Source organism: Aricia agestis, chromosome 6 (assembly GCF_905147365.1).
Source record: "Aricia agestis chromosome 6, ilAriAges1.1, whole genome shotgun sequence".
NCBI lineage: Eukaryota > Metazoa > Arthropoda > Insecta > Lepidoptera > Lycaenidae > Aricia > Aricia agestis.
In genome coordinates this window covers 20,515,296-20,540,418 of record NC_056411.1, presented here as the reverse complement: position 1 = coordinate 20,540,418, position 25,123 = coordinate 20,515,296, and the positions used below count along the sequence as shown (strand labels likewise).

Sequence of the window (25,123 nt, the reverse complement as noted above, 5' to 3'; positions counted from 1 at the left end):
AAGGTGTAGAGTCTATATAAGACATGATTGATAAGGAAGATCAATATATAAAATTATTGGAAATCGAATTTGCTGCTTAAGTGAAACATTACATAGAGCGATAAACTATCACGAAAATGGCGGTACCCACAATTCGCCTAACAATCCTGCATCGCGCTATCGAAGTTTTGGAGAACGGCAAGATATAATACGTATACAATGTGGGCAATGACTTCAGTGAGCATCGGCCTGACCGAGCATGCTATCTCTCTCGGTCGGAACATCTTCCTTTTCGGCCGCCATTCACAACGGCAGCAAAATTAAAAAAAATGTTTTAGAGCTATGGAAACAGTAAAGATACTAGCTCCTGAAACAACATTATTAATAATCATTCTAACTTTTTCTGGATGGAAGTATGTGTAATAAAATATATTATTTAATTTTGCTGATAAAATATACTGCTTTTTGTCGTTTCTTACGTATTTGAGACTCCATTCTAAAAATTATAAATATACTCTATTAAAGTCACAATAAATCTGAGAAGCAATATCTAGTACATAATATAATGTGAACTGTATAGTGAAAGGTCTTCAGGTAGAAAATAATTTTAGAGGGCTTCGTATCGCCCTACACTCGAATTAGTGTCACGACAGAGCAGCGAGCACGGCACTCGGCGGCCAGAACGAGTCACTCATTCTAATACCACACTGACACTGTACTGTTATGTTACTCGTATTTGGAATGCAAACTCAACATCACATTTTCGTAAGTCATCACATCGAGAAAATTATTACGTTCAACGTCTATCGCGCGTGACAGCTACACTAGCTGTACGGTGACATCCCGTGTCGACCCGTACGTGGCAAGACGAGCAGGCGGTCACCGTGCGGCACGCGTCACGTGACTCACTGCGCCGGCACGGGGGCCGCGGGAGGGGCGGGGCGCTCGGCGGCGTCCTTGGCCAGGTTCGCGAGGTTGACGTAGTTGCCGCGTCCGATGGAGACGTCCCGCTTCTTGTCCGGCTCGTGCTTCCTGTCACCCTCGACGCGGGCGCGCCGCCGCTCGACGGCGCCGGGTCGCGCGCGCGCCCGCTGTGGGTCGTAGCGGCGCTCGCGGCACGAGGCGCGCTCGGGGGCAGGGGCGGCGGGGGCGGCGCGACGCAGCGGCGGCGTCAGCGGCCGGTCGGCGGGCCGCACGCGGTGCGCCGCGCGCAGGCTCGGGGGGCTCTGCACGAAGAACTGGCTGCGGGCGCGCCGCTCGGGCTCCGAGCTGGCCTCGCGGCTGGGGCGGAGCAGCCGGCCGAGCGCGGGGCCCAGCAGCGTCTTCGCGAGGAAGCCCGGCCTCTCCGCCGGCCCGGGGGCGACCTCCGCGACGACCGGGGGGTCGGCCTCGTCGGCGAGCGACTCGTCGCCAGAGTCGGTGTCGGAGGGCGGGGCGGGGGCGAGCGGCGGGTCACGGGCGCGGCAGGTGAGCCCGTCCTCGGATTGGTTCCGGCAGAAGGCGGGCAGCGTGCGGCCGCGCAGCACGTCGTCGGCGCGCGGCGCGGGCTGCGGCTCCAGCCACTCCGACACGTCCTCCACCTGCGCAGATGTGATTCGGGGTCGTACTCGAACTTAATGTTTTTCGTTTAATGTAAAATACCGCCCGACAATTTTAATTTTTCGATGACCAATTTCATTGAAATTAGGCCTGTTACGCAGGAGTAACTTTTATAGTGCCCAAGTGTGTGCGCAGTACACTCTTTATTCCTTCACGCTCATAACCCAGTGGGACGGACGACCGACACGACTGGAGAGATCAGGCGCAAAACCGACTTTTTATATACCCATCCGACGCATGAATTATCTTACTTGTCAGTTGTCAGACAATCGGGCTATCAGGCTGCAGTCCTAGCCAAACTTGGAAATAGCATGTTTTCAACGCGGGAATCAAACCCACGACCGCCGAGTCAAGAGCTACGCTCTAACCATTGGACCACGAAGGATTCTGGTGAATCGTATGCGTTGTTACACCACATAGTAATAATGAGTCACCTTGGTGATGTTGATGCGCGGGCCGTCCTCGCTGAGTATGTATGCGGGCGTGAGGGCGTGCTGGGAGCGCGAGCGCGGCGCGGGCGCGGCGGAGGCGGGCGGGGCCAGCGCGCTTGCCGACACGCACTTGCCGAGCGCGAACAGCCGCGCGCCGCCCCCCGCCCCGGCCCCCGCACACACACCGTCCACGCGCACGGTGGGCTGTAAAGTGAAAATTTAATTTATTTATTTACATTTTTAATAAACTATTTTTTTATATTCGAAGTATAAGACGCCCTAATTTATTAGTTTTACCCAAAATCCGTACTAACTATGCCAAAAAAAGCATCACTTTTGAAGGAGCACAGTTATATAATAGTTTACCCGACCATTAAAAATATAAATTCTTTTAATACTTTTAAGCACTAGCTGTCTAACTCTAAGCATGTCATTGAACACAGTTAAAATAAGTATTTTGTACTGCTATCTTTGTATCCTTTCCTCAGTATTTAACTTTAACAATGAAATGTGTTTTATCTGTTTATTGCATAAACTTTTGTACTTAGTAATATTGTAAGTTCGAACTGTACTGATGATATAAATAAGTACTGTTAATGTCTTGTTCTCATGTAAGTGTATATTGTATCTTTAATGAGAATAAATTCTTTAAACCTTTAATTTTTAAAAGTGAAAAAAAAAAACAGTTATATCTTTTTTGTATCAATCCATCGGTTCACATCTCATTTCTATCGATTTTGGGTTTTGGACATGTCCTCTCATTTTATCTTTGATTAGAATATATTTTATTTTATCCCCCGGCACACTTTTATCTGGGCTTTACGCACCTTTTCCGTCCTCTGTGCGTCGGCGACGTCGGCATCGGCGGCGTCGGCGGGGGCGGAGTCGGCCACGGCGAGGGCGGCGGCGGGGGCGGAGGCGGGGCCGCGGTACCGCAGCACGTCCGCCAGCAAGGTGTCGGGGGCGCCCGTCGTCAGCTGCGACACCAGCCGCTCCAGCCACTCCTCCAGCACCGAGACCGGCGGCCTGCAAATGTTACATTATAATTTATATTATTATGAACTTACCAAAACTTGTGTACTTAAATAGTCAAGTCGAGTCTATTCCATGCACGAATCGACGATCGCTCGGCAAAAATTTATGGGAAAGGCACGGCGATTCATTTTTAAGATTACCTGTCGTCGGGTCAGGTCGCAGGCGAGGAAGGCGGCGCGGTGGAGCGGATCGGGGCAGTCGCGGCAGCACCGTACCTGGCGTCGGGGTCGAGGTCGCAGGCGAGAAAGGCGGGGCGGTGGAGCGGCTCGGGGCAGTCGCGGCAGCACCGTACCTGGCGTCGGGGTCGAGGTCGCAGGCGAGGAAGGCGGCACGGTGGAGCGGCTCGGGGCAGTCGCGGCAGCACCGTACCTGGCGTCGGGGTCGAGATCGCAGGCGAGGAAGGCGGCGCGGTGGAGCGGCTCGGGGCAGTCGCGGCAGCACCGTACCTGGCGTCGGGGTCGAGGTCGCAGGCGAGGAAGGCGGCGCGGTGGAGCGGCTCGGGGCAGTCGCGGCAGCACCGTACCTGGCGTCGGGGTCGAGGTCGCAGGCGAGGAAGGCGGCGCGGTGGAGCGGCTCGGGGCAGTCGCGGCAGCACCGTACCTGGCGTCGGGGTCGAGGTCGCAGGCGAGGAAGGCGGCGCGGTGGAGCGGCTCGGGGCAGTCGCGGCAGCACCGTACCTGGCGTCGGGGTCGAGATCGCAGGCGAGGAAGGCGGCGCGGTGGAGCGGCTCGGGGCAGTCGCGGCAGCACCGTACCTGGCGTCGGGGTCGAGGTCGCAGGCGAGGAAGGCGGCGCGGTGGAGCGGCTCGGGGCAGTCGCGGCAGCACCGTACCTGGCGTCGGGGTCGAGGTCGCAGGCGAGGAAGGCGGCGCGGTAGAGCGGCTCGGGGCAGTCGCGACAGAACTTGTCGACGAAGGCCGCCTCGTGCAGGCCGAAGTCCGCGCGCCGCGGCAGCACGTCCGGGTCCGCCGACACGCGACCGATTATCTGAACACGACCACCGATTGTAATACATTTAGCCCGGGCGCGCACTAGCGGCCAGGTCGCAACGGCCACCGAGGGAGAGATACCTTAGTATGAAACCGCAATAGACCACGTGTACCTGGCCGCATGGCGGCCAGCGGCCACACAATACTTTCGATGGCCGCCGCGACCTGGCCGCTGCGGCCTGGCCGCTAGTGCGCGCCCGCCGCCCGGGCTAAATATATTTTTAGTACAGAGGGTACTGCCAAGGATCTCCAAAGATGGAGTGATGTGGTCACCACCGAATTCCTAAAGAGAATTCACGAGCCTTTTTTTAATTAAAGGTTCACAAAAGTTTAGGCTAGTGTTGTCTCCATCACTTAAAATTTAACAAAATATTTGCTTATACTATATAATAGTACCTGGATGACCGAGCTTTGCTCGGTAGGTATAGCAAACACTCATAATGACTTCGTGTTACTTAATAACGCCATCTGCTGGTCGTTAAAACAATTAGTTGCTCTCATAATAGTATTATTATTCGCCAATAGATGTCAGGAAGAGTCATATTTTTCAGTTTATCGATTATCGATAAAACACGAATAAAAAGACATTTTCTGAAAATGATTCCTAGCTAGATCGATTTATCGCCCCCGAAACTATATAAATTTCATGAAAATCGTTGGAGCCGATGCCGAGATTCGAATTATATAATATATGTCGTAACCGGTCATGAAGTGGGGCGGAGTGCCTCTCACTTTCGCTCCAGTCGTCGACCAGACAAGTCGCTTTGTGTCAAGTGTACTGTGAAGTGTTGAGTGATTAGTGATCTGAAGGTTCTGATCTAAATTCTGACCCTTCGACATATATATATATATATATATATATATATATATATATATATATATATATATATATATACAAGAATTGCTCGTTTAAAGATATAAGATAAGATAACAATTGTGTAAGACCTTCTTGATGTGAACACAGCATGCTAATATAAAATATAATACTAAAATAGAATTGGCCACAATACCGATAGAGTTCCTGTCGACCTGCACCAAGTGCCTAGTCGATCAAGAACTCTGTCGATAGTACATCGCTATCATTGCTTTAAACAAAAAATATATTCATAATTATAATAACATTACCCATTCTGCAATAGATGTAACTTTAAACAACGAAGTGATGCGCTAAATATATCTATATCATTGCTGACTCTGTTATAAGCTGAACACATACGGTACAGTGGTGAGTGCTGACACTAGTTGGTCCGAGATAAGGACTAACTAAAAGTTTTCATATTATGCAGACGACTACCTGGTCGTGGGACAGCAAATTGCAATTTGTTCGTAAGGGAAGGGGCATCTAGCTTACCATTGACTAGTTTGGATAAGTAGAGTATATCAGCAATTAGTCGTCTATTTTCTAATGTTGTAAGTTTGAAATATTGTAGCCGGGACTCGTAAGAAGGTAATTTTTGACAAAGGTTATGTGTAAAAGAAATGTGGTACAAAAACAGTTTCTGAAGTTTTTCGATTCGAGCAATGTGTACTGCATAAGATGGGCACCAAATTTGACAGCAATACTCGAGAATCGCTCTAAAGTAGCAGTTGTAAAGAATAATCGGAATCTCACAATAATTAAATAATTTGGTTTGACGGATTACGAATCCAGCCAGACATGTTCCTTTTTTAATTATAGCATCAATGTGATCCCGAAAATCTAACTTGCTGTCCAGCATTACACCCAGATCCCGAATGGTCGAGATCTCTGCAATCGGGTCGTTCGATATATAATAAGTGGCAGCTATAGGATCTCGTTTACGTGTAAATTTAATTTTTAAAACGGGCTTTGGCCCACCACACATTCCCACCACTGTATCTCCTGTGTCGCCAGGATTGACAGCGGTATCCAACCACGAAAACCCTTTGATATGATCTCAGGGAGCCCGAGGGACATGCTAAAGCTGTCTTGGGACCCGCAACGAAATTAATCAGAAGAAAATAGGAGGAGTAGGAAGAATTCCAGATTCCCTCCCCATATAAAGCGGGAGACAGCACAAGGTTGCAGTGACCGAAAGTCAAAGAACTGGAAGGGGGAAGCACCACGGGAATAAACGTTAATAATAATAGTGACTACTACGCTAGAGCTAAATTAATTTATTGTGTTAGACTGTTGCCAGTAGTAATTGTGACAAAAACGCTTGAAGGCACGGAAGTTCCTAGCGCTGTCCACGAGATCACCGTAGTATGCGACACCAGATGTACAGAGTAGGTTGTTTAGCATTGTAGTTCTTTCGTCCTGCCAGAGACTGCACTCCCAGAGAACATGATGAGCTGTTTGTTCAAACATGTTGCCTTCGGTCGAGCACTCGCACATGGGTGATGCTACTAGATTAAATCCGTAGAGTTTGGCCTTAAAATTTCCATGACCGGTCAGGAATTGAGAAACGCAGTGATCAATATCCATCCAATGTTTGGATAGCCGTTCACGAATATTAGGGAAAAAATTATAAAGATGTCGCCCTTTGGTGGAACAGTCCCATCGCGTCTGCCATTCGGAGATTAGGCTTTGCAAAGAGTTTTCTAAAGGTTCAAACAATCTTGCTATTTTTATTTTATCCCGAGCGCTTAAAAAAAACGGGTTGTCAATGTTTTTATTATGATAGTACATTGTCGCACGACGCTGAATCTCAAGGTCAACGGGTAAAACTCCGGCTAGCACGGGCAAGGCTTCGGTGCTTGTGGTTCTGTAAGCTTTGCACAAGAATATAAGAGCAAGACGTTGGCTTTGTAGCAACTTGCGACGAGCCGCGCCGATAGTTGCTCTGTCGGCCCACACGGGGGTCCCGTAGCAAATGCTGCCAAGGTAAGTAGCAGTGTAAATTAATTTTAAGGTTTTGAATGAGAGGCCCCATGTCGACGTAGATATTTTGGTAAAGGAGTAAAAGTTGCGTTTCGCTTTCTCACCGGTTTGAATTATATGTTCTAAAAATGTAAATTTATTTTCTAAGTAAAAACCAAGATAACAGAGTGACTGTTTGCGTTTAACGTTAATATTGTCAAGTTTGATGCTAGGGGAAGATATAAGGGATCCTTTTAAAAGAATTTGGTAAGTTTTTTGCGCGGCGAATTTCAGACGATTACGCTTACCCCAGTCAGATATTAAATTAAGACTACTGTTGGCTTTAGACTCAATTTCGGAACGCGAGTTTGCTTGAACGATAAGAAACCCGTCATCGGCGTAACCAACTAGTATACAAAGCGGTGGAAGTGGAAGACTTAACAAATCGTCGAATCCGATGTTCCATAATTTAGGCGAAATTACCGATCCTTGAGGGCAGCCGCAAGTTAAATCTTTGGCGTGTGTACAATGTCCTAGACGAAGCTTAGTTTGACCGTTAGTAAAGTAAGAATGTATTATGGAATAAATATTACAGTAACACCCTCGATTTTTTAGTTTTAATAGCACCATCGGCCACCAAGCATGGTCGAAGGCCCCGGAAATATCTAATGAAATGGCGACCACATATTTAGTTTCCGACAAGTTAACTATTTTTCTTACTTCTAACGCCGCGTCAACAGTCGATTTCCCGGCGGTGAAACCGAACTGATGGCTATGAAATTTAGGGCCACCAGGAAGCAGGCGAGGTACGATGAGACGTTCTAGTAATTTACCTAAGCAAGGCAGTAACGTTATCGGACGGTAAGATTTTGGGTCGTCAGGAGGTTTGTTTCCCGCTTTAGGTATTAATTTTATGCAACCGGAACGCCAAATTTTTGGAAATATACCTTCTGCGATACATCTGTTGTAAACATATTGAATCGATGAATTGGCCGCTAAACATGCTTGCTTTATCATAATATTCGATATTTTATCCTCACCCGCAGATTTTTTTATAGGTAAAAGGTTTACTATTTTAATAAACTCCTCCGAAGTTGGTAAATCTGAGACCGGTGTATGAATGGGGTCTAACATTCTACTCCTAATGTCGCGTTGGTGTTCATCATCCAAGGAGGGCTCGTCGTCTGGGATGAGAACGTTTAAATTTAATGTGAAAGCAAGTGCTTTCACATTAAATTTACACGTATTTACACGGAATGTTGTTAAACTCATCAAAGTTGATGAGTTTAACAACATTCCGTTAGCAGAACACCAATGTTTTATTGCATTTACACCATGTTGAAGAAGGCTGTTATCTCGGTGGTCGTTGATTTTTCTATATACTTTGAGATCATCTGCGAACATTTGGTATCCGGATGCAATAACAGAACACAAGTCGTTTACGTAGAACAGAAAGATAAGATGCCCTAGGTGTGAGCCCTGGGGAACGCCGCAAGGCACTACTTTAATATCAGAATTATAGCCCATGATTTTTAATAGCTGCGATCTGTTCATGAGGTAAGACTCGCACCATCTGAGTAAGCTACTACAAATCCCGGCATGAGCTAGCTTTTGTAAGACGATTCCGTGATCAATCAAGTCAAAAGCCTTTGAGAAATCGGTGTAGATGGCATGTACTTCTGCTTTGTCTTCCATAGATTCATAAATCGTTGTAACGTAATCGAGAAGGTTTGAGGTAGTTGACCTTCCAAGCAGAAAGCCATGCTGGTTTGTATCAAATAGGGACTTAAATTGAAAATAAATCTGGGCCTGGACCAATTTCTCAGACTTTTCCCAACGCTGATAATATAGAAACCGGTCTATAATTAGTTACATCACTTAGATCTCCATTTTTGTAAATTGGTGTAACGTGTGCGAGCTTCCATTTTGCAGGAAACACTCCGGTGGAAATGGATTTGTTGTAAATACGATAAAGTGGTTCGGCGAGCTGCTCTGAGCATTGTTCAAGGAATATCGGAGGTATGCCATCCGGACCGGGAACTTTGTTTACATTTATTGTTTTGAGGTATGTAATGGTGCCTTCTCTCGGCGCGTATTATCGCAAGCCGCGCCGCGCCCGCTCGAGCCACGCGCCGTGTGAAGGGGTGGCTCGGGCTGGCTCGAGCAGGCGCGTTTAATATCACGCGCCAGCTCGAGCCACGCGCCCTAAGGAAGTGGTGGCGTGGTTGCGTTCTCACGGCGCGTGCTACCACGAGCCGCGCCGCGCCCGCTCGGGCCACGCGCCGTGTAAAGGGGTGGCGCGGCGCAGCTCGTGCAGGCGCGTCCCGATCCGATTAAAGTCGGTAACTTCAAAGGCGCGGCTTGAGCAAACAGGCGAGCATGAGCCACCCCTTCTCACGGCGCGTGATATCACAAGCCGCGCCACGCTGACAAACATTCAAGTAAAATTAAACTCTATTAACACGATAAAAGATATCATTTTGCTCTAAGTCACTACGTTAAATGAGTAAATTTTAATGAAATGCAACTTTATTCACTAGGCAACTAGGTTGCATTTCAATTTATGCCGCTAATTTTATTAAATTAAGTGTTATTCATTTATTTGATAACAGATGCCGCTGCTTGGCGGCTACATCGCGCTATAGCTAGCACGAAGATTTTTATTATATAGGCGATTAACTAATAAGAAACTCTTTTCACTTATGCCCGTTGCAGACGATGCACAGTAGCTTGCGCGAGTACTTGCGCAGGTACTTGCGCCAGCGTTCAAACGTATCGCACTTTCACTAAGCAAAATGCGTTCACACGATGAAAATATATGCTTAGTATTAGTACTTGCGCAAGCTACTGCGCATCGTCTGCAACGGGCATTATACTCATTCTTGGTGTTGTAGATGTATTATCACGCCAGAGGGATTTAAGTCCCAGGGTGGGATACCCTGGGGGCTAGGACTAAATTCCTATGGCGTGTATTGGTCCTCAAATACTAGTGGCAGTTCATTCCTGAGTTTTACAGTGCATGGCAGGATGTTACGCAAAAAATGCACGGTGGAAGACTGCCACTCACCAAGGTGATGAGGATTGATGATGGTATGTTTTTCGCGTGGAATGATGACGAAAGCTTGCATGATGTACGATTCCGAACAATAATAATTGCTCAAAACCTTCCCAGTTCCCCGTGATGCTATACTACTTTTATAATTCACAATAATAATGATTATTATGTTTCCACTTTCCACTCGTACTGGTGGAATAATGACGCTTCTCTTCGAGCTCACTTCGAGCAAAACATCACGAAATCCGTCTGTACGGCTACCCTGGAACTAAAATCGCTCTGGCATGATAATTCTTCAACACCAACGTAGCTAGCACGGGGTTTCCCAGTCGATTCTTCGGAAGAAAGTAATGGCAGTTTCTTTCCCATGTCTACATATCTTATTCCCGAGCATGGCACCACCCATCGACTTGAGTTTCAGTGGACAAAGACAAGAAACTCTTTCCATAGCAACCATTAAAGCAACGGCAATTATTATTTTTTGACATTTAGTTTCTTGGTTCTTTTTTTTTAATTATGGCACCTCGGCTATAAAACCATGGCCAGTGTCGAGTAAATGGCGGCAAATTAAAAAAATCGACGTGTAGCAACCTTGTCTATAGCCGGAATTATAGTTTTGATCTACGAAATACGAATAATAAAAACTAAGGAACTTTATTATTCGTAGTTTGTAGATCAAAACTATAATTCCGGCTATAGAAAGGGTTGCTATTTATTCGACACTGGCCTTGGTTTTATAGCCAAGTGCCATAATAAAAATAAAAACAGAATCAAGAAACTAAATGTCAAAAGCGGATCGTCATGCTTGACATATAGATTTTCAAAAGCGAAAGATATCGAGATACGAAAGAAACTTTTACTCCAATGTTTTTCCGGTAAAACTGTCAAAATTTAGTTTCTTTCGTTTGTCTAGGTGCTTGTGCTAGCTATGCAAGAGTGAGTGTGAATGGAAATTGTTTCATACTAGTTAATCACCTTATACCTATAACAAAATATATCTTCGTGCTAGCTATAGCGCGATATAGCCGCCAAGCAGCGGCATCTGTTATCAAAATAAAGGAATTAAACTTAATATAATAAAATTAGTAGCGTAGATTGAAATGCAACCTAGTTGTCTAGTGAATAAAGTTGCATTTCATTAAAATTTACTCATTTAACGTAGTGACTTAGAGCAAAATGATATCTTTTATCGTGTTAATAGAGTTTAATTTTACTTGAATGTTTGTCAGCGTGGCGCGGCTTGTGATATAACGCGCCGTGTGAAGGGGTGGCTCGTGCTCGCCTGTGGTACAATAGACATAACGACCAGTAGTTCGACTGCAAAGAGACGGACAGATTTCAATATCTGTCAAATTCGTCGGGTTTCACTAGGATTATGAACGGAATATGCCTCGCGCTGGCTGATATAATAAATTTTTAAATATTAAAAATAAAGTTCTCAAAATTGGATTCTGACAATTTTAATCGCATGTGCCAAAACACAAACAACAATCGACCAAAGAGGAACACGTCCAGCGAATATGTCATATTTTTAAATTCGTAGGTAACAAGTTAACAACCCTAGCGACGATTTTCGTCATAATACGTCAAATTTAAAAATTTCAACATCAGTTCTAACTGAGTAGACAGAGAGTATGACGACTTAGAACTTCTAAGTCGGCATACTCTATCATTCTGTCTACTCTGCCAGTAGCTCGGGCTCGCTCGTAATAGCTGGCTCGGCGCGGCGCGGCTTGCGATATCACACGCCGTGAGAAGCCAGCTTAAGAATTTCCGATTTTGGGATGTAGCATGATGCTAATGATTGTGGATAGTCAGTTGTTTTTTCATTCAAAGTAGTTTTTTAGAATACACTGACTGAAAATAGTCCGAAAAAAAATTGCTGGTGTCCTGAGAACCTTGAGCAGATTTATCGTTGAAACACATTTCATCTAGCATTTCGTTCATATTGGATCTATAGTTTGTGCGTTTTAAGATGATATGGGTGACAGTTTTCATATTCCTTGCTACGGGTTTTTTTTACAAGAAAACAAAAAAAATCAAAATTTAATAAATTATATTCCATCTGCAAAAACAAATGTTTTCTATAATTGTAAATGAATAAAAACGAAAAGTTGCTAAATGCTTATTAATATAAAATTATAAATATTAACTGAAAAATGATTGTTACGAAAACATTTGAAAAATTTCAGATGCATAAAACGGAACTTATGTCAATAGAGATCGACTCTGTTGAATCGAAATCAAATCGATAAAAAAAGGGCGGCCATCTTAAATCGCCGGCACCACTGAAATGTCAGTACGAAATCGATAATTTCGATTGCAATTCCTTTACGAAGTGATTCGATATTTTTAAATTATCGATTAATATTTGTTAGGTAACTTCCCTACTATTGTCAATTATAATGTGTCACGCATATCATCATAAAACGCGCAAACTATAATTGATTTAATAAATGACCAAAAATATGACGAATTCTCTTTAATTAATGATTTTGAACTATTTTTAAATTTGTTGGGGCATTTATGCAACATTAACCTAGATCTCTGGCGTAACATATCATAGACAATAAAATCCCTGGGGTTAGAGAACTTTTTAAACTTTTTATGCAAGTTGCTCTTGTTTTTTAGCGTGTTTATCAAATTCCTACTAAACCAGAAGGGATATATGCAACTGTCATTATGAGTTTTTGGGGTATTCTGTATTATTATTTGATCGAGTACGCTATAAAACGCATCGATGGTTTCATCGACAGTTTGATGCGTGTTGAAATGTGTATCCCAGTCAGTCGCTTCCAATTCGTCCCTTATTTTTTTATAGTTAGCTTTTGAGAAGTTATAAAATGAAGACATTTATTTATTGTATATGGTGGTGGTGGTTTTTGGGAATGAAGTTTCAAAGTTATATTTAAGGCAGGGCGATAAACATCTTCAATAACCAGCGGACGGACTTGAATACGTCAAAACTTTTAGTAGAGTCTGTTAATAATAAATCCAGTATGCGACCTTTATCGTTATAAATTGAGTTGACATTATACAAGTTACTTAGAGGCAACGCATCCGAGAACGTATTTACTAGGTTATTGGAGCTGCTTGCTGGGACCAGAGAATTTGAGATCTGTTGCGTTATTATTATATTAAGTTAGGTAGATTGAAATCATCGGCAAAGAGTATTAAAGAGTTTTTGGGTATTTTGTGTTGGATGATATTTGTGACATGATTGATAAGACCGTCAAGGCGGTTTATGGCGAGTATCTATGTGTGTGTGTGTACCTCGCACAGCACGATGCCGAAGGAGAACACGTCGACCTTCTCGTCGTACACGTTGCCGTTCATCATCTCCGGCGCCATCCAGTACGGGTTGCCCACCACCTGCGCACACACCCGCATTACGGCGTCGCACACACGTGCACGGATACAATATACATATGTTTTCATAAATTTTTATGTTTTTTAAGTGACAATTTATCGTTACGCACCGTGTACCGCTTGCGGCGCAGCGAGGCGTAGCTGGCGCCGGGCGCGGGCTGGCCGCCGGCGCGGCGCACGACGCGCGCCAGGCCGAAGTCCGCCACCACGACGGACAGGTGCGGGCCGCGCTCGCGCACCAGGCAGTTGTGCGAGTTGAGGTCGCGGTGGATGACGGCGCGCCGGTGCAGGTAGGCCACGCCCGCCGCCACGTCGCGCGCCAGCCGCGCCCGCGCCGCCCAGCCCAGCGGCCGCTCGCCCGCCAGCAGCGCGCGCAGCGTGCCGCCCGCCACGTACTCGGTGACTAGGTGCAGGCGGCCGGCGCGGTACAGCACGCCCGCGAACCGCAGCACGTTGGGGTGGCGCAGCGAGCGCAGCACGCCCACCTCGCGCAGGAAGTCCCGCTGCGCGCGCTCGTCGGCGCGGTGCAGCTGCTTGAGCACCATCACCTCGCGCGTGTCGCGGTGCGTCACCTTGTACGCGCGGCCGAAGAAGCCCGCGCCGAGCAGCTCGCCCTGCACGAGGTCTGCGGCACGGAACACGCGCGCACCATCGTCCGCCCGCAACGACGCGCACCGCCCCAGCCCGCCCTCCTCCTCCTCCCGCTCCCGCTCCTTCTCCGACGCCGACGAGCTGCGAACAGTAATGCAGATGACGAGATCAGAGTTTGCCCGAATTTCTGAATAAAATAGGGACTTAACGGTGAAAATTAAGAGTGTACTACAAATTTATAGCTTCATCACTTAGAAAGTCTTATTCTTATGTTCTATTGTATTTTATGTTATTGCAGGACATTGCATATTTAATTTCGTTTTGTAACCTTCTGAGGTCATTCAGTCGTAACTCACTCGTCGAGCAGCTTAGACATGCTTCGGCAGCGCTGTCCGGGGGCGGGCGAGGCGGGCGAGGCTCGGCAGGGCGGGGCGCGGCGGGGCGCGCGGCGGGGGCGGGGCGCGGCGGGAGCGGGGGGCGGGGCTGGCGCAGCGGGGCGGTGCTCCACGGTGAGGCGCGCGGCGCGGGCGACGGCGCGCTGAAGCTCCCCCAGCCCCACCCCGCGCGTCCCCACCCCCTCCACCTCAAGCAGCGCGTCACCCGCTACAACGCCGCAACCCTCCGGCACCCTGCGCACACAGATCGTCAACACAGAGTACAGGTTCCCCACGACAAGATAGTGGCACAACTACAGCGATACAAAAAAAGCACCGAGGCATTCAGGAAACGAACAGCGCCACAGACCACAGTAGAGGTAATTGGTACACATACAAAAACATGATTCACAATGACACAATGAGGAAATTAATAATTATGAAATAAAAAAAAAACGAGCGTGCTCTACATACGATAACTACCTAGTAATATGTTGTCTATTTACTTGACTTATTTAATTTCTCATTTTTATTTTACTTGTCTTTGTCTATCGAGTAATGGTGTACCTATACGGCCTACGGGCAACTAAAATTGCTCAACTCCAGTAAATTCTCGTCAACTTTGACGTCACGACTACATCAAGCAGTTTGTGGCAACAAGCAGCAATATTTTATATTGCGCAATACAATATTGAGTGACGTGGTCATCGAATATTTGAGCGATATGACATTGAGCGATATGAAATAAATAGCTCGATATTGCTCCAGATCACTCCATTCGTGTCGCCGAGCAATTATTGCCCGTGTAAGCGCTTCTTAAGGCTTCTTACAGACGAACGGCACGTGTCGGCGGCAAGCGTAATAAGCTGTCGACGGCTGCCGTCGTCTGCAGCCGACACGTGCCGTCGTCTGCCGTCGACTGTCGCCGACACGTGTATAAGAGGGTATTTTATATTAGGGGGTTTCGGGGGCGATAAATCGATCTAGCTAGGAATCATTTTTAGAAAATGCAATTTTATTCGTGTTTTATCAATTACCGAGCAAAGCTCTGTCAAATAGCTAGTGTATATTTAAGTGTCATATGATTTTTATTTCAGTGCAGTGCAGCAATTTTTTTACAAAACGTGCTGTAAAATTGAACACAAAACGTTGCAAAAAAAATAATACAAAACAATCGACAAACAAAAGCCAAATGAGTGGAGTATATTATAGCAGCGCACTGCGCACGCACAGTGTACCTAGAACGGGAGAGGGTGGGGCAGGGCAGGCGCAGGCACGACGCCAGCGCCGCGCGCAGCAGCGCCCGCGCCGCGCGACACACCTTGCCGCGCCACGCCGCGCTGCGCACCGCACACACAATATGTACACTAGCGCGAGCGGATCATTTACAGCAGGGCTAAAATGGTCGCTTTGAAAATTCATGATATGAATCATAATATGATTCATTTTTATAAAATCGCAAAATCCAACTCTGCTTACAATTCATTTCTGTATTTTTGTAGTGATTTGACATTTGTCAGTTTGACAGTTTTGACAATTCATTTGCTGAATTGATTGAGAGGAATTGCTAAATGTGACCATTTTAGCCCCGCAGTACTATTTAATTTTAACATTAAAACACTTTATAATTTTAACATTTGCGACAGGATAATAATAATAATAATAATAATAATATCATTTATTTCTCACCTTAAAGTAGCAAATACACTATTTGTAACAGTTTTACAGTAAGCGTTTAGGCGGGTTGATGCCTGAACTAGGAGTTCCTGTGTCTCAGACTATCAACCCTCCACCCCATACATGGACACAATATTTCAAAAGTAATACACTTGGTAAAAATTTACTTAACATAATATTAAATAATTACACGTAAAATGTAAGACGACTAATGAAATATAAAAATATTAAAAAATGTGAGGGTAAGTACAAGTTAGTTAGTAGACATTTGCCTCGACAGCTGTTGTTTATCAAGATTTTGCGTGTGGTCCAAGTTACAAGCTCCACGCTTCAGGTCAAAATATAGTAATAATAAGTAGTGGATGATTTTATACATGTAATAGGTATATTATAATAAGTAGTGTAAGTATATTTTGTGATATATTAACATGTTTTTACTTTTTCCTTAAAACTAAATTAGTGATGGTTGAAATGTTTTTTTTTTTTTTAAATTATTATTATGAAATAGAGGGGCAAACGAGCAAACGGGTCACCTGATGGAAAGCAAATACCGTTGTTCATGGACACTCGCAACATCAGGAGAACTGCAGAAGCGTTGCCGGCCTATACCGGATACAGTGTTGCTAGATTAGTGATGTAAGAATTAGTGTAAGTGTAACAATGGTTTTTATCCAAATTTGCCTACGTTAATTTTGATAATATATTTTCAGTTTGTAAATAATTAAGCAACAAAAGAGATTGTTTTATTAACAATTTAAGGCGAGATTTATTCAATTTTAGGATTTCATAGTGATCGTTGAAATATCTATATAGATAGGGGCCCATATAAGTTAATTGACGTCTTGCAAACATTGTGTTAATTGTAATGGTCGGAGTCCTAATGCGTCTTTTATGTAGGGGTAATTGTGTGAGGTCTACATATTTATGGTGTCGTACCACTGCGTTCTGTATAAATAATTGCCGCACAGTCAGAAGTTGGGTCTCACGATAGAGTAATTCTGTAGAATATTTTCTGGGCTTATTAGTCATAACCTTAATAATTGCTCGTTGGGCTCGTTCTAGCTCCAAAAGATGACTGGCAGCGGCCCCACCCCAAACGGTAACACAATATGTCAGAAGTGATTGGCAAAGGGCATAATAGACGTTTTTTATAAGAGAGAACTCAGCAGCGTCACGAAGATTCCTGAATATAGGTAAAAGCTTACGTAGACGCTTGCTCAATGCCGTAATATGTGGACGCCAATTTAGGTGTTTGTCTATTATAATGCCTAGGTATTTATGACTGTCTGTTTGCAATACGGTAGCACAATCACAGTCACGTTCCGAAATACAGACGGAGGAGTGGGCTTTAATTTTGAAATTTGTTGGTGGATTCGAAGCAGCAGTAATCCTGAAGCAAATATATTTTGTTTTAGGTATATTAATAGTTAGTAAGTTTTGATCTAGCCATTTTATTACTGTTCTGAGGCCTTCCTCTGCATATTTTTCAACATCTGACCATGATGATCCTTTAAATATTAAGACAGTATCATCCGCAAATGCGAGTATATTACCACTGACCATATTAAGTTTGCATAACTCGTTCACGTAAACCAAGAAAAGAGTAGGCCCGAGGGTGCTACCCTGAGGTATTCCATAGGTTATTTTAGCATCGGAACTATAGACTTTCTCCACTCTTACAATTTGACTTCTCAATGATAAATAGTCTCGGAGCCATTCCAACGGCAACCCACGTATACCCATCTTCTCCAGCTTTGCCAACAGTAGCGGTATCGAAACTGTGTCGAACGCTTTTTTGAGGTCCAAAAATATAGCTACACATCTTTGGCCTCTATCAAGAGATTGTGTAACTATTTCTGAGAACTTTGAGACTGCATCCTCAGTACATTTGCCCGATCGAAAGCCAAATTGAGAACTTGCTAACAGTTTTTTAGTTTCTAAGAATTTTATGAGCCTTGTATTAAATGTTTTTTCTATGATTTTACTGATAGTACTAAGTAATGATATAGGCCTATAGTTTGACACAGAATCAATACCGCCACCCTTGTACACTGGGATTACGACAGCTTTTTTAAATATATCAGGAAATGTACCATTAATAAAGCTCAGGTTGCAGAGATGGGAAATCAGGCTGGATAGAATTTTATGTGAATTCCTTAGGACTGTGGTAGATATAGTGTCTATTCCAGGAGCACTATTACTTTTTAGATTAAGAATTATCTTATCTATTTCCCTGAAATCTGTGGGGGTTAATGACATAGAATTAACGTTCAGTGATGGGGATCCCTTATTTAGTAAATCGGATTCATTTGATCTAGTTTTTGTTAAGATGTCAGAAGCTAGTTTTCCACCAATAGATGTGAAATAATTGTTAGGTTTAGGTTTAAAGATTCTTTATTTCTCAAAAGATTACAAAATCGCTTACGAGAAATACATTTTGTGACTTACAACTAATTAACAATTTACATGTGCAGCGAGTTCATTTAAATTACAACACAAAGATTACACATAATAAGACTGATAGAAGACTACCCACATTTTTTTGTTTTACCAAATATAATATAATAGATATTCAGTATAGCAACATTACAATAAATAATAACATTATGTTACTTGTTAGAATGAAAAGGTAAGATTTAAAATATTTTCTTTTGACAATATTTACATTTCATAATGCTTATTTTAATACATGTTTTATTATATTACAGTAATGTGTGAGTTTTTTAACATCATAAGAAGTGCGTGTCTGTGTCTCATATTATTGTCAGTGAGTACGTACGTATGTGTGTATGTGGTGTGTGTGTGTGTGTTTGTTTAGAAATAGAAAATTAGTTATTTAGACCCTATTAAATGATTAATTAACAAAGACTTAAAGTTTTTTAAACTTTTACAGTCTTTGATATTTTGTGGCAGTGAATTATATATTTTAGCGCCTTCAAAAAGTATAGTTCGCTTTCCAAGATCAGATTTAACGCTTTCAACATATAAGTTATTTGCTCTTCTAAGATTACGCTTGTTAATATCTATATTTCTTTTAAATGCTATTTGTGATCGAGTATTATTATTTAATATTTTATAAATGAAAATGCATGTATTTAATTTATATAGGTCAGATATATTTAGTAATTTAGTTTTTTTATATATTATGTTAGATGATGTTCTATAATCGAATTTAAATAATGTTTTAATTATTTTATTTTGTGCTATTTGTATTTTACTAATTATTGTTTTATGTGCAGATCCCCACACCTCAATCAGATAATTTAGCTGCGATTTTACTAAAGAATTATAAATTAAATACCTAATGTTATATGGTAGACTACCTGCCATACTTTTAATGCATCCTAATAATGATATTAATTTTGAAGCAATTTTATCTAGGTGTGGTTTCCATGACACCTTTTCATCGAGTACTATACCTAAATACTTTTCAGAACTAACTCTCTTTATTTCTCTGCCATTAATATTGAGTGGCTGATATTCCTCAATCTGCTTATTTTTTGATTTAAAGATTATATAATTTGTTTTATCTGTGTTAATTGTAAGTAAATTTTCCTCAAACCACTTTTGTAGTAAATTGTTAACAACATCAAGTGATTCAGTTGGAGATGGTGCAAGTTTTAGCAGGGAGGAAGCAGTTGTTCGTGTGTTTTTTAAATTACATAATTCTTTTACAGTTTCCCAGGTGCGTTTTAAATTTTTTGTATTTTTATTAAATTTGTCTCTATAATAGTTTATTTTTAAGTTTTTTACAGTCAGATTACATACATTGCGGTAGTTCAAATATTGTTGTTTTAGATGTTCGTTGTCTGGATACTTTTTGGATATTTTATGCATCTTATCTCTAATTTTAAGGCACTTAATGATGCTTGGAGTAATCCAGGGCTTTAGGGGTATCTTTCTTTTACTAAAGGTGGTTGAGGAAGTATATCGTATCACGAGATCTTGAAGAGTTTCAGTGAGTATTTTTGCTGCAATATTTGGGTCATCCAGTGCTAGAAAAGGATTCCACTCTTTTTCATCAATAGCATTTTTTAGCGCATTAAAGTCTATTTTGGTTCTAGTAGCAGACTTTAATTTTGCTGTTGTCACTTTGTCAGGGTGTGAAATGCTCAGTACGATTGGAAAGTGATCTGTAATGTCCGCTTCGATTACGTAGCATTGAGCATCTAGAACTAGTTTACACATGAAGTGGTCTAGGCAAGTGCGCCCGTGAGTCGGGTATTCAATGGCTTTGTATAAACCGTGGGAGCCTATAATCTCTAAGTAATCCCTGCTATTACTATTTGTAGTGTCAATAGTGTCAATATTAATGTCACCAGTAAGTATTACATTTTGTGTTTTGGTGGAGGTTAAAAGTTTGTCCAGGGAATCTAGAAAAACGTTTAAATGTTTAAAGCCATAGGGGCGGTATACTCCAATTATAGTTGTATTACTTATACTCGCCATTAAACCATTGGCTTCGTCTAGTTCCACTTCTCGTACCGAGGCATTTATGGTATTGCGAATGTACATGATAACACCATCATTTTGATTAAAACTACGCTGAGTATAAGACATAGCGTATCCATCAATTACAGGGGGAACTGAATCCTCATTACACCAGCATTCTGATAGGACGATCACATCTATATCTATATCTAATCTAGTAAGAAATATAAGGAAGTTGTCTAAATTTTTATTGGCGCTTCTGATATTAAAAGAGATGATGTTTAATTTAAGTTCTTTACCGATTTTAAAATTTTCAATTTCGTGTTTAAGATTTTTAGGATTATTAATTAATTTACATGGAATTTTAGAGGAGCTGTCTATATCATTTTGCAGTTGAATATTATCCATTATATTTCAATTTAAATGAAGTTAGATAGTCAGCATGAAAATTAAGCGTTTCAGGCATGGTGTACTGAATAATTCTTAAAAACTGTGTCTGAAGCTCTTTTTGGAATTTATGTGTATGTCTGAAATTGTACAAGTGTATGAAGGTAGGCAAGCTGTAATAATAATGATGGGTAATAATTTGTACACTAATGCAATAAAATCTACTTAATGCTATACAATATTTAACACTTAGAACACCGCCTATGGCAGTTCTCACAAAAGTTTTGATTATAACACACATAGCCATCGGATATCTAGTTACACGCACTATCAGTCATTTGTTTTTTAATTGCTGAAGCTGGGCCTCGCTTTTTACTAAAACATATGGATCACCTTGCTTCTTACGTAGATATACAAGACCGTTTGATGTCCAACAATAATCATAATTCATGTCTTTGCGAAACTCTCTCGCGAGGAAGTATAGCCGAGATGCGGTCGGGGTTAGATGTTCTGAGAGATAAATTTCCACCTTTGATCCTTCGAAACCCATGTGCGATGAATTTAATTGTTCCGTTTTAAGCTTGAGGGAGTTCAGTTTGTGATTCTTAGCTGCCATTAAAATTCTATCCTTCTCGAGGGTGGAGAAAAATTCGGCCACTATGATCGTATTAATTCGGTCTGATTTTGATGGCATGCGATACACATCGCGCAGTGTAGTGCTTTCCACCCCTAGCGAGATTGAAAGTTTTTTAACTGCGTCAAACAACTTTTCCTTTGTTTCACCAGTTTGTTTTGGCACATTCCTAATTTGTATGCAGGTCTTGCGTGAAATCCTTTCCAAGGTGTCACATTTATCTTCAATATTAGCAATTTTCTCAGTAATTTTCTTACGCTGGGTTTCTAAGTTCTGGATTGTGGATTGCAGGTCATCTAGTTTCGTATTCACGAATTCGATAGATTTTTCAATATCAAGATTAGTTTTCAGAGTAGTGTCATTCTGGGCTTTAATTTCAGCGACATGTTGTTCAATTATATCTAGACGGGCATTTTGTTGCAGTTGTATAGCAGTCATCATGTCTCGCAATTCTTCTCGGATAATTGCTCGGAAATCTGCAGTTTCAATTTGTGTACTTTCGCCAGAAATTCGACGTCGTTTGTTGTCTCTTTGAGTGACATGGCCAAACTCCGATAAGTACATGGACGTAGAAGTCGATGCCAAATTATTGATGTCAGACTCAGACAGGCTCAATGATTTATTTAAAGGCGGGGAGCGTTCCAGTGGCATTGTGTTACGTTTACGAAAACGCTACCGCTTGTGAATTACAGCAAACAAGGTAAGTGACGTATACGCACGTTAATGTGACGTTTACAGTGTAAACAGACCGCAGCAGCTCGCAGAATTATGGTGGGCTCCTATTGCTGTCCTTTTCGTACACGCTTTTATACACCTCATGGACTTTATGTGCGCCTAGTACTTCACTAAATTTCTGAAGTAAATATTTTAATTAAAAATTGTTTTAAAATTACAAAAACTTGCACAAATTACACGTCTAATCACGTCCACAGCCCGGGGAGGAGAGCTAATGAGATGAACTTTGTATAATAATCATTACTTTCCTTGTATGACGACAAGCTGTATAATATGTATGTACTATGTATTATTTTATAATTTATATACACGACACTCGACAGATCTGATTTTATAAGCTACTTACTAGTTACTAGTTTTCAAAAAAACTTTAGCGGTAGACTTTTACTATCCCAAAGCGACAAAAGTATTTCAAATATATTAACGGCGCTAATATGAAGAGCTTTGCATTGATAATGTTAAAGAGATAGGGAGACGAGTACTCGTATTATACTCACTGTGTGAATATGACGTCGCCGGCCGGCAGCGCGGCGAGACGCACGTCGGCGGGCGTGCGCACCACGCGGATGGCGTGCGCGTCCGGCCCCGCCCGCGCGCTGTCGCACGCGCCGCTGCAACACACACACGATAGATGTTACATGAAGTTGAAATGTTGACTGCTTCTCATGCTCAAATTATTAAAGGAGCACGTTGCTACTTGCTAGACATCGTATTTAAGTTCATGGTTTTAACTTTTAGACTCTGTGGATCACAGCAATAACATACATGCCCACTATGCATACGATTCTCATCACACAAAAATGATAACCCAAGAAAAGTAGTTTTAACGCAAAATTGTTTTAGAAATACCGTATTTCAAATACGTTACAAAATTATGATATACATCAGTATGCTTACCAGTAGAGCCTAGAGCGCTCGATCAGCGCGTAGGGCTCCGTGTCCTCGAGGTAGGCACCGCAGGCGTGGCAGGCGAAGCACTCGGGGTGGTAGCGCAGCTCGCCGGCGGCCAGTACGGGGCCGGACACGGCGGCGCCGCACCGGCCGCACGCCCCGCCCCCCGCGCCGCCCCCCGACTCCGCCCAGCACGCGCGGCACAGCGGCAGCTCCCCGCGGGCCGTGTACCACGAGCCCAGCGCGCAGTCGCACCCGCTACATCTGCGACCACACCACACACCACACACTCTTACCCCGATACTCACTGTGTAAATATATTATAGCGTCACAATGTCACAAACAAGTATATACCGCAACCGGTAGTAGCAGTAGTAGCTCGTCCTTGTCTGGCACAAACGTCACACGAAAGGGAAAGGCAGCGGACCAGCTGCGTCAATATTTTTATTATTAAGGAGGTATGTAACTTGATTCCTGTGCTCGCTTATCACGATGACAGTATTGGAATGGGTGCGTTACGAAACCGTCGATGTAGGATGTCAGTTGTCACGGCGGACGGATGACGTCAGCTCACTGTGTCGATGACGTCATCGCCGATCGGGTATCGAGTACGGTACCTGAAGCAGTCGCGGTGCCAGAGCTGGCCGAGCGCCTCGACGCGGTCCGTCCCCTCCCCCTCCCCCTCCCCGTCGCCCGCGCCATCCCCGAGCTTGTTGAGGCAGGCGGCGCAGCGCGCGCTCTCTGAAACACCATACAAATTACACTACGTAACTCATCCATATACTATTAATATGTATTATAAATGCGAAAGTGTGTCTGTCTGTCTGTTACCTCTTCACGCCCAAACCGCTGAACCGATTTTGATGAAATTTGGTAAGGGGATATTTTGAGACCCGAGAATGGATATAAGATACTTTTTATCCCGAAAAAATGTACGGTTCCGCCACGATCAATGAATTTTAGCGCAACGGAGTTGCGGGCGTCATCTAGTAAGTGATAACTGAAGACACTGAAGTCATTACTTATAAGCTACGAGTATAACTAAGTGATACCTTCAAAAGTGAGTGGTCACTAGAGACACGACAGTTTTATTTCAATGCGAAACATTTGTTAGCGGGTGTGACCGTGTGCATCTTTGTGTTTTGTATAGCAACAATCTGTCTTGAGAGTTGAGACTGTTGTCAGTTGTGTCTGAAGTGAGAGCGAGCCCTGTAGGCTGTAACACACGTACCGTATGCTTTGATTACACCTACCGAGTAGGATGAACCTCTGCACTGATGAACGTTTTAGGTATATGGTATACCACGCCTAGAGGCGTTACTAAGTAAAATACAATTAGTTAGAAAACGTAGTTCGATAAACCTCGCACATTACGCAATTTTAACACATTTTCATTCCGAATGCTAGATTTGTGTTAAGTGCTTACTCATAGCTCATAAGTCTTGTATCGAGTTGGAGAGGACAGTCGTGTCAAGAGGTCATCTGGTGGTGGTGCAGGGCAGGGGGTGCGGGGGTGTGCGCCTGTGCGGGGGGTGCGGGGGGTGCGGGGTGAACGGCCGGCCGTCTCCCCTGGGGTGGCAATATACAGATTGCGCCCACTGCACAACACAATGTTCCTGCCAAGTCTATATTATGTGCGTTGTATCATCCCAGCACAGACTTTAATAATATTTAATATACTTAAATAATATTATATTGAGTTATATAGAAATAAATGACACGGTGAACGGTCACTTGTCTCCTAATATTAGTGTCCGACCGAAACTGATTTAAAATTGTGATTATTTATTGAATTTTATTGATTTTTAACATAAATTACAACTTTTTAAACTAAAGTACCACATTGAATTTTTTACTTTTTGCGACATTTCTTAAAATAAATATTATTGATCTTGGATTAGAATATCTTCCCTAGAAACTTTTTTGTACTATATTCCGTTTTTATACCCAAGTAGGTGCGATTTCACCAAAGAAATTAAACGCGCTTAGTGCACACTAAACCGGTTCTAAACGTATAAACACGTTTTAAATAACGCTCAATTGCATTTCACCAACATAAACTAAACTCGTTCACACCAAATCCGATTTTTATCTTCTGAACTGGGCGTTCGAGTTTTAACTTCATA

The 25,123-nt window shown here is 43.1% G+C and overlaps 1 protein-coding gene across 1 annotated transcript in view; it reads right to left on the bottom strand.

Moving 5' to 3' along the window:
- Positions 1 to 884: 884 nt before the first annotated feature.
- Positions 885 to 25,123, bottom strand: part of LOC121728259 (LIM domain kinase 1) — a 32,438-nt gene continuing 8,199 nt past the window's right edge. The window contains exons 2-11 of the mRNA XM_042116400.1: positions 23,615 to 23,738; positions 23,004 to 23,261; positions 22,604 to 22,717; positions 14,225 to 14,497; positions 13,388 to 14,009; positions 13,182 to 13,280; positions 3,876 to 4,030; positions 2,837 to 3,035; positions 2,013 to 2,213; positions 885 to 1,559 (exon numbers count right to left, since the gene is read on the bottom strand). Coding sequence (XP_041972334.1) covers positions 885 to 1,559; positions 2,013 to 2,213; positions 2,837 to 3,035; positions 3,876 to 4,030; positions 13,182 to 13,280; positions 13,388 to 14,009; positions 14,225 to 14,497; positions 22,604 to 22,717; positions 23,004 to 23,261; positions 23,615 to 23,738 — 2,720 coding nt within the window. The remainder of the gene's footprint in view (positions 1,560 to 2,012; positions 2,214 to 2,836; positions 3,036 to 3,875; positions 4,031 to 13,181; positions 13,281 to 13,387; positions 14,010 to 14,224; positions 14,498 to 22,603; positions 22,718 to 23,003; positions 23,262 to 23,614; positions 23,739 to 25,123) is intronic.